Source organism: Solanum pennellii, chromosome 8, assembly GCF_001406875.1.
Source record: "Solanum pennellii chromosome 8, SPENNV200".
In the NCBI taxonomy this organism is placed as follows: Eukaryota; Viridiplantae; Streptophyta; class Magnoliopsida; order Solanales; family Solanaceae; genus Solanum; species Solanum pennellii.
This window is the reverse complement of record NC_028644.1, coordinates 6,088,135-6,102,576: the sequence shown is the minus strand read 5'-3', so window position 1 is coordinate 6,102,576 and position 14,442 is coordinate 6,088,135. Positions and strand designations below refer to the sequence as shown.

Genomic DNA, 14,442 nt, shown 5'->3' with positions numbered 1-14,442 from the left:
AAAGCAGGCATGAATTTGAGCATCGATAAGAGCCCAAGACATATGGGCGGGATTTGGTTCCGTCGAGGTCGTACCATCTTTGTCCGTGACGATGACATTGATTTGCGGCACTGTTTCGGTGCCGTCGACCCAACTAAGAAGAAGATTTGCGGAAAGCGCCGTCTTGACGCTATTCGACCAAGCTGGATAATTATGATCGGTTAATTTTTCTGGGATGAGATTGTGAAGATTGCGAAGAAGCAATTTCACGCCGGAGGGAAGAGTGGCAAGGGGATCGGCTGCCATTGTTGAAGAGGGGAAGCAGACGGAATTTTTTTTTTGATCGACAGGAGGACGAAAAAGAAGAAGGTTTAGGGTTTTTTTTAGGTTTCGGAAGAGTTTAACCCTTGCTCTGATACCATGATATAATAATGAGTCTTATTGATAAAGAGGTGTACATCCAGTATATATAGAGAAAACATGAATAAGTAATTACACATGAGTCACATAATTATTATTAATTATAGTTACTCCTATTACAGAGTCTGCTTCGTTCATTCATACGTACTCCATTTCATTTCATTCATAGACTAGTGTAAACACCAACTATACCTAGGATGTAGTTTAAGACTTTCATTAGGTTCGTTGTGCAATGACCAAGAATGACCTAATGTCATTACTTGAATCTAACTCGCCTTTTGATTATCCTATCCTAACACCTTTGATATCATTCATTTCATTATGCGCATCATTTGAGGTTGTCCTCATTCTTTCATTGGTAACTTTAACTTTAATCGACATAGATCATGTGAGCATCATGAAATCCAGTGTCTCCCCCACACTGAAAAGAGGTGGAATCACCGGCCAAAGTGACCCAAAACATGCTAGCGTACATGGAAATTTAACCCCGCCAGATCCCTATATTGGCTGTATAGGTTTGAAGACTAAGAGATATAAGGAGACCCATACCCGGCAAGCCGGACAGTCTCATCTCATGAGAGTTACGTGAACCTCCGCCCTTCCCAAAAAAAGGTATCACCTCTCATAGCTAATCTATCGGTGCTCAGTATAAAGTTCCATTTCGTTCATCTCATACATCATGGAAGATGGATTCTAGTATGAGGACATCATAGCTCATTAGATGATTACTCATCTCATAATTAGTATTAATTGTGTTAATCTCAATACTTTCATTAGAGTGTTCATAGAGACCGGTCTCTTCATTAACTTTACACGCTCATAGAAGAGTACATTTTGGTAACATTTACTTAGGCTCATTTGAGATTGCTCTCATCTTTTACATTAGCCTCATATCATGTTGTCACTATATTCATTAACATTAGCACATTTGCTCTTCAATTACTCACCCTATTTTACGTGAATGTTCATTCCATCATATGCCAATGCACTTAGCCATTTAGTGTGTTTCATGCTCTTACTTAACCCTTCTAGGTTTTCTTCATTTCACTGTTCATTTCATCACATACATCTTGGGTTCACTTACTTTTGAACGTATGCTAGACTTATGAGTCTATACATACAAGCCATGAGGCTTCATTCATAGTTTGTCTAAGTGATTCATGTTTACCCATGATTATGTGGTACAATACTTATGCATCTTGTAGATATGCCAAGATATCTATTTTGATCTTTAGAGGCAGCATTCATTAAACATTTAGTGACGTATGACTTATTTATAAATACAGAATATGGCAAGGGAACCCGATTTCAAATCCCTTGGACAACACTTAGTTTTTCTCTTAATTTTGATTTATGTTTCGGTTTGGGGATCCGAGTTCGAATCCCCTTATTTTTTTTTCTATTTTAGTTACTCCACTCGGTCGAGGGGTTGTGGGTTCGAATCTCACTCCCCTCACTTTCATTCTTTTTGATTTATTTTTTTCTCCTTACGTGACCGAAAGGTCGTGGGGTCGAACCCCCACAGCTCTCATCTTTTCCTTTCTTTTATTTTTCCTTGGTTACACGTTAAGCCGAGAGGTGGTGGGTTCGAATCCCACTCCCCTCTTTTTCTTTATTTTTTTTATTTTGAAGTCTAGGAGAATCAGCCTAAGTACCCAATTTCGATCCCCCTTAACCCCAATTCTTTATTTGCATTTTTTTGTAACTTAGCAAAGGGGAGGTCGCGGGTTCTAACCCTGCTGACCTCACTGATTTTTCTTTCATTTTACATAGTACGTGGTGCACCTTTTCTTGAATGAAACCTCATCATCCATTGCTGGAAATTCAATTAAGTTTTTTAGCCTTCACTTAACAACATTCATACATTCGTTTTAAGGTACTTTCACGATTCGTTTAACACATTCTTAGGTGTAGATTCATTGTTGTTTTTGCTAAAATTTCCACTTAAAATCAGCCACATTGCACTTCATATGAACATCACGAATTACACATCTTATGCACGTTAATTTCAACCATCAAACTAGACTTTTCAAGGCTTCAAAACCGAGAACAACAACATACGGTTTACACATTGCACAACATCATTTTCGGTTGACATCATTGAACATGCTTGCAATTCCAAATACTAAATCATGAACACAATATCACAAAAATCATACTTCACACTTAACTACCAGCAAACATGCCAACAACATGATTTCCAACCTAATTCAGATTGAAATCAGAAGGAGACTAGGGACAAGGAGTTCGACAATAGAGGGAAAAACCCTAGTTTCAAAGCGTTGAATTCGTCAAACGGAATTTCTCTTGGAGAAAAGAGTCCAGGAGAGAAACCCATACCTTAATTGATGTTCAAACGTTGAAGTTGCTGCCCAAACCTTCCTCCAAAACCACGTCCAATTCACCTAAAGTTTCACCACCAACTTGACGGAAATTTCCCTTGCCTCAACGTTTTTGGTTGCTTTGTTTTTCTTAAAATTTCATGTGAATTCTTCAAGTGTGAAGAACCCTTGATATTACTTCTGTTCTTTACTGTTTTTGGCAGAACCAACGTGAGGGAGAGAATGATGAACGTGAGAGAGATCGTGAGAGAGAGAGTAGTGAAATAATAGGAGTTTTAGTTTGGGAATTAGTCAAACTAGGACTCCTTNGAAAAAATCCTAGTCTCAAAGCGTTGAATTCGTCAAACGGAATGTCTCTTGGAGTAAGGAGTCCAGGAGAGAAATCCATGCCATAATTGATGTTCAAACGTTGAAGTTGTTGTCCAAACCTTCCTCCAAAACCACGTCCAACTCACCTAAAGTTTCACCACCAACTCGACGAAAATCTCCCTTGCCTTAACGTTTTTGGTCGCTTTGTTTTTCTTAAAATTTCATGTGAATTTTTCAAGTGTAAAGAACACTTGATATTACTTCTGTTCTTTACTATTTTTGGCAGAACCAACGTGAGGAAAAGAATGATGAATGTGAGAGAGATCGTGAGAGAGAGAGAGTATTAAAATAATAGGAGTTTTAGTTTGGGAATTAGTCAAACTAGGACTCCTTATCAACTTAAATAAAAACCTGATTTAATTAGTTTAGTGAAAGGACCATTTTTCCTTTAAAATTTCAGATTTTAAATAATAAATAATTCACCTCAAGTATTTATCCTATTCATTTTTTTAAGGTTGTTGCATTATCCCCCCTTAGGAACATTCGTCCCCGAATGACACTACCACTACACATCGTAATGCCAATCAGATNATTTGAATAAAAACCTGATTTAATTAGCTTAGTGAAAGGACCATTTGGCCCTTAAAATTTCAGATTTTAAATAATAAATAATTCACCTCAAGTATTTATCGTATTCATTTTTTTAAGGTTGTTACAGTCATGATCACAACCTTTATAGGAAATAATTATTTCTTTCTTTTGTCCTTCAATAGTTCATAATTTAACATACCGCAATATTTGTGTAGTACTTTAAGTAAATGACTAAATGACGATTTATGTCAAAATTCAATCTCTCAAATTTTTCATAGAGGTGAGATGTGACATTTATCCAACTATACATGAATATGTTCTCATCCATAATAACACAAGTCACATTTTCTTTAAGAAATGGACCATAACCATTTGAACTCATTGTTATGTTTTCACATTTATCAAATTTATGTGATTGACTTAAATCACTTTAAGAGGTCAAATATATCAAATGTTAATCACTTTGTATTCCTTTAATTTGATGGAGGATTTACTAAACTTTTCAAATTGGATTGCACCAACAATAATGTGACCACTAACTTTCTATACCATTTTAATGAATAAAAATTACCTTCACATATTGAAGAATCATCCATATTGTGTTTCCAGTTGTAATAATAGGGGAATATCTTTTGCATATGTGTTAAGTTTATCAACTTTATGGAAAATGATAAAAAGAAAGGTAGACTAAAATAGAAAAAAAAAGTTAATAGAGGATCAAAATTAATTTATCTATAAATCAAGAAAGATAAAAATAATAATATGTGATTTTTTTCATATATTTTAGTGTTACATGTGACATGTATTTAGTGAATTTAAGTGAGGTACACGAACGAAAGCTAATCAAAACACCACTTTTACAGTTTTGCTTCTTATTTAGGACATTTTTCTTCTCTTTTTAAATTTCTTTACTCCCTCCTAATTTTTACGGAGTTTTGTGCACAGAAATCGAGGATATCATCGTTGGGTAAACCGCCATTACCAAAACTGCAATTGAAGATTCTGTATACAAGAAAATGATGGCGGCGGCCGGAGGAGGAGACCGGCTGACTGATCTGCCGGAGGAGATTCTACTCCACATCCTCTCTATGTTACCAAACAGTAGACAAGTTGTTCAAATGAGCGTATTATCATCGCAATGGCGATTTCTTTGGAAATCCGTTCAAGCATCACTCTATTACAACTCAGAAGTTTATCGTAAACCTTACAAAAAAGAATATATTCTGGATTACGCAGCTTCTGTTAATAGAGAGCTTCATCATTGGAGATTTTGCGATAAAATCAAATCATTTAGGGTTTTTCCTAATAGTTACGAGGACTTTATTGCTCATGATGTTGATTTGTGGGTGCACTTTGCTTTTATTATTGGTAAGGTTGAAGAGTTCACGTTGAAATTTTGTTATTTTAAGTCTCTAGGTTTTGCGTATAATTTTCCTGAATACGCGTATACGAATACGGTTTTGAGGAATTTGGTGTTAGGATATTGCTGGTTGAGACCTTCTGGTAATGTGAAATGGAGCAATTTGGTTTCTCTTTCAATTGGGGATGCGGTTATGACAGAGGGTGTAATGGAAAAAGTATTATCAGGTTGTCCTAATTTGGAGTGCTTGGAATTAGATAAAGTTGTTGGTATTCGTTGTCTGGATATCACCTCTGCGAAGCTGACAAAATTGATTGTAACGATTTATGAAACTGATTATGATGAAGACCATTGCCTCGAAATTCATGCCCCATATATTCGACATTTAGAACTTTTGGGGTTGTGTTACGATAAGATACACTTTCAGCTGAGAAATGTGGCTTCACTTGTCACTGCACTCCTTTCTGTAGAAGTTTATTTCGCCGACCTTGAAGAGAATTTGGAGAAGGAGTGTAAATATTTGCAGGAACTTCTTCACCATGTTGCTAACGTCAAGAATCTTGAATTGGGTCCCTGGTGCATCGAGGTTTGTTCTTTGCTATTGAATTCATCAGTTTAGTAACATAAACAATATCACTACTTATGACTATGTTTGTAAGTACTAAAGAATAACATTCTCATGGCCAATTTTGTTGGACAGTGGTAAGTGATTGATACAAGGCCTATTGAACAAAAAAAATACTCTATTTATGACGGAAATTGTGATAATTAAGAGTTTACTATAGGATAGATAATATTTAAAAGTGGGTTGAGCACTATGACGTTCAATTCCCAACCAATAATTTTTTTGAGTGATTCTTCCCCTATGTTATAGCCTTGGTTGGCAAAGTTATCTAGTACCTGTCGTGGCAAGTATCATGTGGAATTAATTGAGGTGCACACTGCACACAAACTGGCCCAAATACCACTTTTATAATCCCACTACTTGTGGTCTAGGAAGGGGGTGTGGCGTATGCAAACCTTACCCTACGTTTGTGAATTTTCTCCAAGTGTTTAAAAATCAATCCGTAGATTTCCAAGCCAACCTTGAATACTCTGATGTGGCTTGTGCCTTGTGGCAAAACAGTCCTATTGTTGAAGTTGTTTTTTCGAATTATTGAACAATTTTCTTGTCATTTATTAAGTATGTTGCATTTCCTAGTTTTTGACGTATTTTGCTTTATCTTTTTGGTTCATAAGTGCCTGTCCATGCTGGAGTTTAAAGGGTGGCCTGTTCCACCATCAAGCTGGAAATTCTTAAAACTTAACGCAGCCTTAGAACCGTACGACTATCCTGGAGTTTGCAGCTTTTTATTGAGTTCATCAGGTCTTGAGACATTGGTCATTGACTGGTGCCATCCTAAACCAAGAGTAATTTTCTTTTAGACCTTTATTTTTGTTACTTAATGTAATTAATATAAAACAATTGGTGAAAGATGATATATGTTTAGTGCTTCAGGAAAAAAAAAATCATTATACTTTCATAGACAATGATAAAAGGTTACAAAGAGGGGGTTTGACAGCTTATCCTCTTTCGAAAAGGGGATTTGGCTAAATGTATCACCTTTTTAATTCATCAGCAATCAACTTCTTTGCTTTCTACTTAGATGAGAATAACTGGTTAATATATCGGATTTTTTTCTGCAGAAATTGCTGTCAATGTACTCAAATGGGGATGAACGACGGAGGAGATTTGAAACAAATAGTTTTAACTGTTCATTGCCACATCTAATGTTCTTCAAGTTCATTAACTTTCGTGGAAAACCAAGTGAAAAAAAGTTTGTCCATCCATTGATCAAATGCTTGTGCAAGAATGCGACAGCACTGAAGAAGTCTGTCATTGCTTGCAACTTCAGAAGGAGCGATGTGTTTTGGAATTTTGTCGTCAGGAGGTCTGCAAGTTTCAGTTATCTTTCCTTGTTGATAATCTTACGCCATTCTCTTTTGTTGCGATCGCGACGTACATAACAACCTTTTACTTTTGGTTTGAAACTGGTTTACAGTTGATAGACGAGGTTTGGATTCTAGTTATCAGTATTCAATACAAAATAGTTGATTGTAGATTTTTCATGTCTAAGCACAATGTTTTTTTTATTTGATAATCATTTAAGAAAGCTTGATCTAAGGTTGAATGTCATTTTGCAGAAATTGTATTTGTTTCAACATGTGTTATCTATTTTAGGAAATTTGAGGACCTGCCACTTGAAGAAAATCATGCATTGGCTAACTGTTGATTACTATATAGTTTTAGGCCAAAATTACCATCAATTGTGAATACTTATATGAGATGGTTTACTTGAAAAATTGTGCATCTGTCTACATGTCTTCATCATATGTTCCTTCAACAGATCATTCTTTCTTTTATTTCAGCTTGCAAATGTGCAATGTTCCATATTATTCAGAGCAAAGACATTGGTTCTTGGGAACCCTTTGATCCTGGGGATTGAAAGCTCTGGAACAAGCATCATCAGGTATTGCCTTTTTGGATCTGTCTGACTTATTTATTGCATGTCACCTGTTTGTTCTACATTAACTATTTTATAGCTAAAGTCAAAGTTTCTCTAAGAAATTTATATCCACAAACATTTGGAAATGCCTGTTGCATGTCCGTTTTGATGCTTTTCTGCCCGACAGATCCACTTAATAGCTCCACAACAGACCTTAGCAGGACCTGTTTGATGCTTAATGTTTTTTCATGTGTAAGAGAAAATTCCATAGCTGGATGTTCATTCCTTATCACACAATGCAAAAGAAGATGGTTGTATATTGCTCTCTGATTCCTCACACAGAGAAGATCATTTGTTTGTCGAGTCTTGTTCATTTGTTTAAGTGAATAGAAACTGCTTCCATTGACACGTTTGTTTGCATCATATTGAATCTGGCTCTTCTTTGACTATTCGAAATTTGAACTTTGATGTGATGTTTCTCTGTTGAATGAACTTGTCGACTATTATTTCGTTATTTTCTTCCAATCGAACATCATTGTTGAGAAGAACTAATACTTCGGACCAAAAAGTAAAATCTGTTATCCAGTGTGCAACACGAGCCTGATGTCTTCCTAACTGAACCCTCTTACTCCCTTTCTTGAAAGGTACAAGTCCACTTTCTGTTGTTAAAAGGGGATAATTAAAGTATAGTTGACTCATCTTAATAGTTTACTCGTGTCGGCGTGACAGACTAGTCTCATTTCCTGACAGGTAGCAGCTAATTAGAGCAAATGCCAATGGAATGAATGAAGGATGCTAGTTTTTGTATGGCCCTGATGCATGTCAAACAACACTCTGAAAGCTATTTTTGTGGCAAGAGACTGTACAACTGATGATTAGCTCTTCTCTTTATATCCGTTATGAGCAAATTAGTTTAGACATGTTGATATTTGTAGAAAAATGGAAGCATAGATATCATTGTTGAGAAGAAATAAAGTAAAAATCTGTTATCCAGAGTGCAACATAAGCTGTGGATGTCATCCTAACCGAAGCCTCTTCAAGTCCACATTTTGAATGATTGTTTCTTTGAATTTTGTCTATGGTTAATAACCAGATAAGTGAATCAAATTAAACTGAAACTGATAACAATCAGACTGATAAATATATATTATATTTATTTGGTTTGTTTATGATAATTTTAAAATCGATTAAGTTGGTTTAATTTTGAACAATAACCGATTTAAACCGACCCGTTAAAACCCTGTTACAAATATATATCATTGCACTTTCACGTGACACCTATTGAAAATGGCTAGTCTCACCTTTATCTTCTCTTGAATTCTCAAATAATTTTTTTGTTAGATAGAGAAGTTTTTTGATAATTGATAAATAGAGAAACTTGCACCGACATGTTCCTTTCCGGCCGAATTTAACTCGTATAAAGAGAACGTCAAATCACGCGAATTCAAAATTATAAAGCGGTGTAAGGGTTGCTTTTTCGACAAGAAATCAGTGCAAAAAGGTTTTCTTCCATAAAAAAATCCTTCAAGAAAGAGGAAGCGTGCATAAAATAAGTTTACAAGATTTTCCAAATTTCACACGGAAAAGGAAGCAGAGAGGAACTAGGAAAACATGTTGAAGCAGAGTTGGAGGAAATGATTCTTGGTCTAGTCTATAAATAAAGCAGGGATCTTGCAAAAAAAAAAAAGTTGCGCACCTAAGTAGAAAATTACAAGTAGAATACAATCAAATAGAGGGAGTTCATATTTGAGTGATTTTTGACTACGAAATGCAGCCAACGTAAGGAAACAAGAATTGAAAGAACTAATTCATAGGCTTATGTTTTTATAGTTCTCGAGTCAAGTTTGCTTGTATTGAATTTTTATCGAGTTCTATCTTTAATTCTTTCTAGATCCAGTGAAGTATAAACTGGAGTACGAATATATTCTTCAAATTGGGACGACTTAAAGACTTGCGAACATAAACCTTGGGGGGTTTGTGTTGGAGTTTAGGAATTAGAGTTAGTTACTAATATTGAAAGAGTTGTAATCCAAATTCAAATAGTTTTGAGACCATTTTTGAATATTTACAAAATATACATAAGTATCTAAAACATATATATTATTTGAAAAAGATTATAAAAAAAGGGACAAAACTATTTGAAAATAACTTGCAAACTATTTTTGATTTTTTATAAAACTAATTATTTTAAATGTCCAAAATTGAAGAAGCTCGATGATTAATTTTTATTGTGGAGGTCCGAAATTGGGTGTCAACAGGTGCTGCACCTGATAGTACCATATCTAGGGAAGAAGAAAAATTGTTTCTCTTACTAACTCTATTGAAATTAAAGATGAGGAGATTATGGAAAAAGATGCAAAGATAATTCTCAATAGAAACGATCAATGAATCAAGTCAAGAAATATGTTTCTTCTAAGATTATCTTAAGTCAAAGCTGGTCAATCCGACTATCGATAGTAAATGAAATGATCATGAATTACCTTCCTCTGAATCTCTTAGGTAAGAAAACACTCTTGATGTTCATACGTTTAGAGTTGTGAACTTTGGGAAGTGGACAATGCTCTTAGGTAAGGTGATTACTGATTTTGGGGGTTAGAAATGAGTGAACTATTGTTTCTCCAGAGGACACAATTTTTATTGAACCAGTTCTTTAAAAGTGATACAAAACGAAAAAAAAACTGAAATTGAAGTCATATGTACTCACCAAATTGCCATGAACCAGCTGCATATGAACTATGATCTTGAACATGTTGACCTACTAAAGAAAAATAAAACACAAAGCTCAATACTGAGCTTGCATAGACCAAGGCTATCCTTGAAATTGAGAAGACTACTAATTTTGTTAATCCAATATTTTTTTGAGCTGTTAAAGGAGGATTTTTATTTACCCTCTCATGCCGAGTCTTTGTTATTGCCTAGCCAGTCTAGCCTTTGACTTTCCTTTTTTTTTTTCTCATCACAAGTGCTTGATTCTATCTTTAATTTTGATTGTATTTGTGGTGTATATACTTTTTAATTAATGCTAATTTTGGGTTGAGCTTAAGGTTCATTTCTATCTCCTATGTTTGTGCAAATGTTTTGCTATAACAAACTGAGTTCTTGATTTTTAACTATTTGTGTAGGTGATAGCCCAATGGCCTTAAGTGTCAAATTTGCTTCTCTTAGTGTGGTGTACGTCTTCACGGTGTTTTATGATGTCAAAAGGGGGAAGTGCATGCATGGGTAATATTTATAACCCAATTTTTCTAACTTTATCCTCTAATGTGTTTTCTTTGTGTGTTGTTCTTTAAGAAACTAACATAACAAAAATTGATCTATTCACACAAGAAGCAATAGTTTGTCACTATCAAAAGGAGAGAATTTGTTAGATCGATTTTTTTGATAATTTATAAATAGAGGAATGGATCTAAATGAACTGACTGCACCGACATATTCCTTTTAGACCGAATATGATCGAGATAAGGAGAACGTCAACCACACGAATTAAAAGTTATAAACGTGTGAAAAGTTGCCTTTTCTACAAGAAACTAGTGCAAAAAAGTTTTCTTCCAAAAAGAATTCCGTGAAGTAAGAGGAAGCATGCGTGAAATTAGTTTACAAGAATTTCCAAATTCACATGGATGAAGAAGCAAAGTTGAAGAAGGAAAACATGTTGAACCAGAGTTGAAGTAGGAAAAGGAATTTTGGTCTATTTAGCCTATAAATAGAACAAGGGTCTTCCAACAAAACTTGTGCACCCAAACAGAGAATTACAAGTTAAATATAATCAAATAGAGGGAGTTTATATTTGACTGATTTCCGATTATGAAGTGCAGCCAACGCAAGGAAACAAGAATTGAAGAGTAGGCTTATGTTTTATAGTTCCTAAGTCACGTTTGCTTATATTGTGTTTTTTCGAGTTGTATCTTTAATTATTTCTGGACGCGGTGAAGTCTAAATTGGAGTAGGAATAGAGTCTTCATGTTAGGGCGACATAAGGACTTGGGAACATAAACCTTGGAGGGTTTGTGTTGGAGTTTAGGAATTAGAGTTAGTTCCTAAGATTGCAAGAGTTATAATTTGAAGTCATAACTTGTAGCGTGGTTGACGATCTAGTTTGTTCTTGACGTCTCGGAATTAGATTTTATAATTCCTTAGGTTACATAGGTTTGTAATCTCTTGTTCAGACTTAGCGTTTAATGAAGTAGAGTTAAATCCTACATAGGTGCAGGTCGTGATTTTATGCTTTATGAGCGAGGAATTTTTGCGATAAAATATTGTGTCATTACTTTATTTACTTTACATAACGTTACTATTATAATCTGCAAAGGATATACCTATTCATTAGGCAAATCTGGGGGTCAGTATTCCAACACTTTTGTCGATTAATTTCGGGGCATAGAATCCGTCGTTGTCTCAGTCGTGCTATCATAAACTTTGGGGAAGTTAAAATGGGAGAGCACTAGTTTTGGGGTGGACTACTACATAGATTCTTTCACCAGTTATCCACTCCGCACTTGGATACTCAGTGTATATCATGGGCACAATAACTGATATACTTATGTGCGTCTTTCTCGATCCTTTCAATGCAAAAGCTCCCACAGCAGATATGGACCAAACGATAGATCCTTAATTTACATGAATCAAGGTGGTGGGTTTTTAATTCAACTATTAACAGAATAACACTTTTGACTATTTTATACTAAATTATTTGAAATGATATTCTATTCAATTTCACAACATGTAATAATATCATTTTATTTTTTCATTTATATTTCTTGTATGTTGTTACGACACAATTTCGAAAACTAAAGGTTTTGAAGCCGACTTCGCAACTTTGACAATTTATGATTTTTTTTGGAAAAATGTGTAATTTGGAAATCGCTACTTAATTTTTAGGAAAAAATTAAGAAAACCATTTAAAGGTAAGTTTTGAAAAATAATATTTAACTAAGGAAACGATTGAGGTCGACATAGGCCGTCTACGTATCTCATTCTTGAGAATTTAGGTGGAACGTAGTTCAAGTACAAGTAAACATACAAAGAGATAAAGGGGTTACCGAAGCTGACATAGGCCGCCTATATAACTCATTCTTTATTATTCAGGTGTGACGTAGTTCATTATAGATAAAAGATGCTTACAAAGGAAATCAAAACCAAACAAACAATTACAAGGAAAACAAAGTGATAAAAGCGACTACAAGAAAATGAAACAACAAACTCCAAATGGAAGACTAAATGTCAAAAATGTGACTTCCAGGAAACTTGCTTCTTCTTTGCAACTGGTTATACCACAACTAATCTTTATGCTTGGGTAGTGGATTGGTGTTCGCATTCGGTGGAGCTTGAGCAAGTTTTACCAACTCGTTGTCAATCAGATCTTGAATTTTGTGTCTGAGAGATACAATTTTTAGTATCATGTCCAACAACTCCTGAATGATAAGCACAACGATTATTTGGGTCATACCATTCGGCTGAATTCGTTTTGGCTTCCACTGGATGAAGTATTCCTTTCTCTTTCGATCTTTCAAAAAGTTTAGTCTGTGTCTTGCACGATGGAGTGAAGACTCGGGTTGGATTTTCTCAAAATTGGAAGGCGGTGCATTGTTTCCAAGATTTTGCATTGGTCGTGAAGAATGAAATGTTGCTTGATTTTTGCAAACATAACATTGTAAATTAGGATATCATGGAGGTGGTTTACGACTATATGAGGTAGTTCCCTTAGTCATTAACATCATAACTTCTTTCTCCTTTTAATTTACAAATAAACTATATTGATACCCCCTATTAGCAAGCTGAGATGAGGTAAAACTCGTTAGTATACCTGTCTTGAGATCGTCTTCAATCATTTCTCCAGCTTTGATAACTTCAGCAAATGTCTTCTCACTCATTGTCATCATTCGTTCATAGTAATTTGAATCTTGAGCTTGGATGAAATATGTGATAATTTCCGATTCCTCCATAGGTGGATGCACCCTAGCAACTTCTTCCCTTCTGGCATATTCTTGAAAGCATTCATTTGACTTTGGTTTTATCTTGGTAATAGAGATTCTATCAGGAGCGATCTCAACATGAAACTTGTAATGATCCATAAAAGCATTCGCCAGATCATTCTAAGTATGCCATTTAGTCAAATCTTTCTTTGAATATCACTCCAAGGCCTTTCTAATCAGACTTTGATTAAAAATCTTGATTCTTATCCCTTCGTTGTTTCCAATGCCAATCAACTTTCCGTAGTAAATTTTCAAAGGGAAGAAAGGATTTCCTGATCCATTGAAGTTTTCAAACTTTAGAATCTTGTAAGTTGGTGGAATCTCAACTTGGGGAATGTGCACAATTCTTCATATATCACACTATGGCTACTATCAAACCCACATAGACCTCTCATAGCATCCTGTAAGATTTTCATATTCCTATTCATCATTTCAACATCAATTTATTTTGCATTATTCTCAAATTTAACATAGTGATTATCATCTTGACGGTGAAACTCCTTAGCCTTGATAATAGATGGAGCAGTAACATAATTATACAATTGCGGAGTATGATGTGTTTCCGTTTGAGTTTTTGGAGGATAAAATGTGTACACAAGAGGAGTATCCTGAGTTGAATGAGTGAGTGAGATGCTTTGAGTTTATTGAAAGGTGATAAACTGATTTCCTTGATTGAGCTCACTTGAAGTTGGAAACAAATGTGGCACGGGCCCTTTTTGGCAAGCATCAGGTGGTAGGTTCAGAGAAGTAGCTTGGTATTGAATTACTAGGAGATTTAATTCACCAATTTGTCGCTCTAGATGAGCAATGAATTCCATGGGTGATTCTGTTTCTACCAAGGCACTAGGATTGATCGCGACAGATGAAGTGGAGATCATTTCGGATGAAGCAACCGCGTTGATGGTGGAATCCATTTGAACGAGTTCTTTCTGTATTCCAAGTAAGAAATGAAGAGTCTGTAGAAATTTACTTAACCTTACACC

The 14,442-nt window shown here is 35.1% G+C and overlaps 1 protein-coding gene across 2 annotated transcripts in view; it reads left to right on the top strand.

Moving 5' to 3' along the window:
* The first annotated feature begins 4,531 nt into the window (after positions 1 to 4,531).
* Positions 4,532 to 14,442, top strand: part of LOC107027319 (F-box protein At5g03100-like) — a 61,625-nt gene continuing 51,714 nt past the window's right edge. The window contains exons 1-5 of one of the 2 annotated variants that reach the window (XM_015228495.2): positions 4,532 to 5,587; positions 6,241 to 6,411; positions 6,688 to 6,932; positions 7,411 to 7,511; positions 8,238 to 8,557. In XM_015228495.2, coding sequence (XP_015083981.1) covers positions 4,658 to 5,587; positions 6,241 to 6,411; positions 6,688 to 6,932; positions 7,411 to 7,474 — 1,410 coding nt within the window. In that variant the 5' untranslated portion in view covers positions 4,532 to 4,657 and the 3' untranslated portion in view covers positions 7,475 to 7,511; positions 8,238 to 8,557. Of the gene's footprint in view, positions 5,588 to 6,240; positions 6,412 to 6,687; positions 6,933 to 7,410; positions 7,512 to 8,237; positions 8,558 to 14,442 lie in introns of those variants that run through there. The other variant, XM_027918897.1, reaches the window with a different exon arrangement.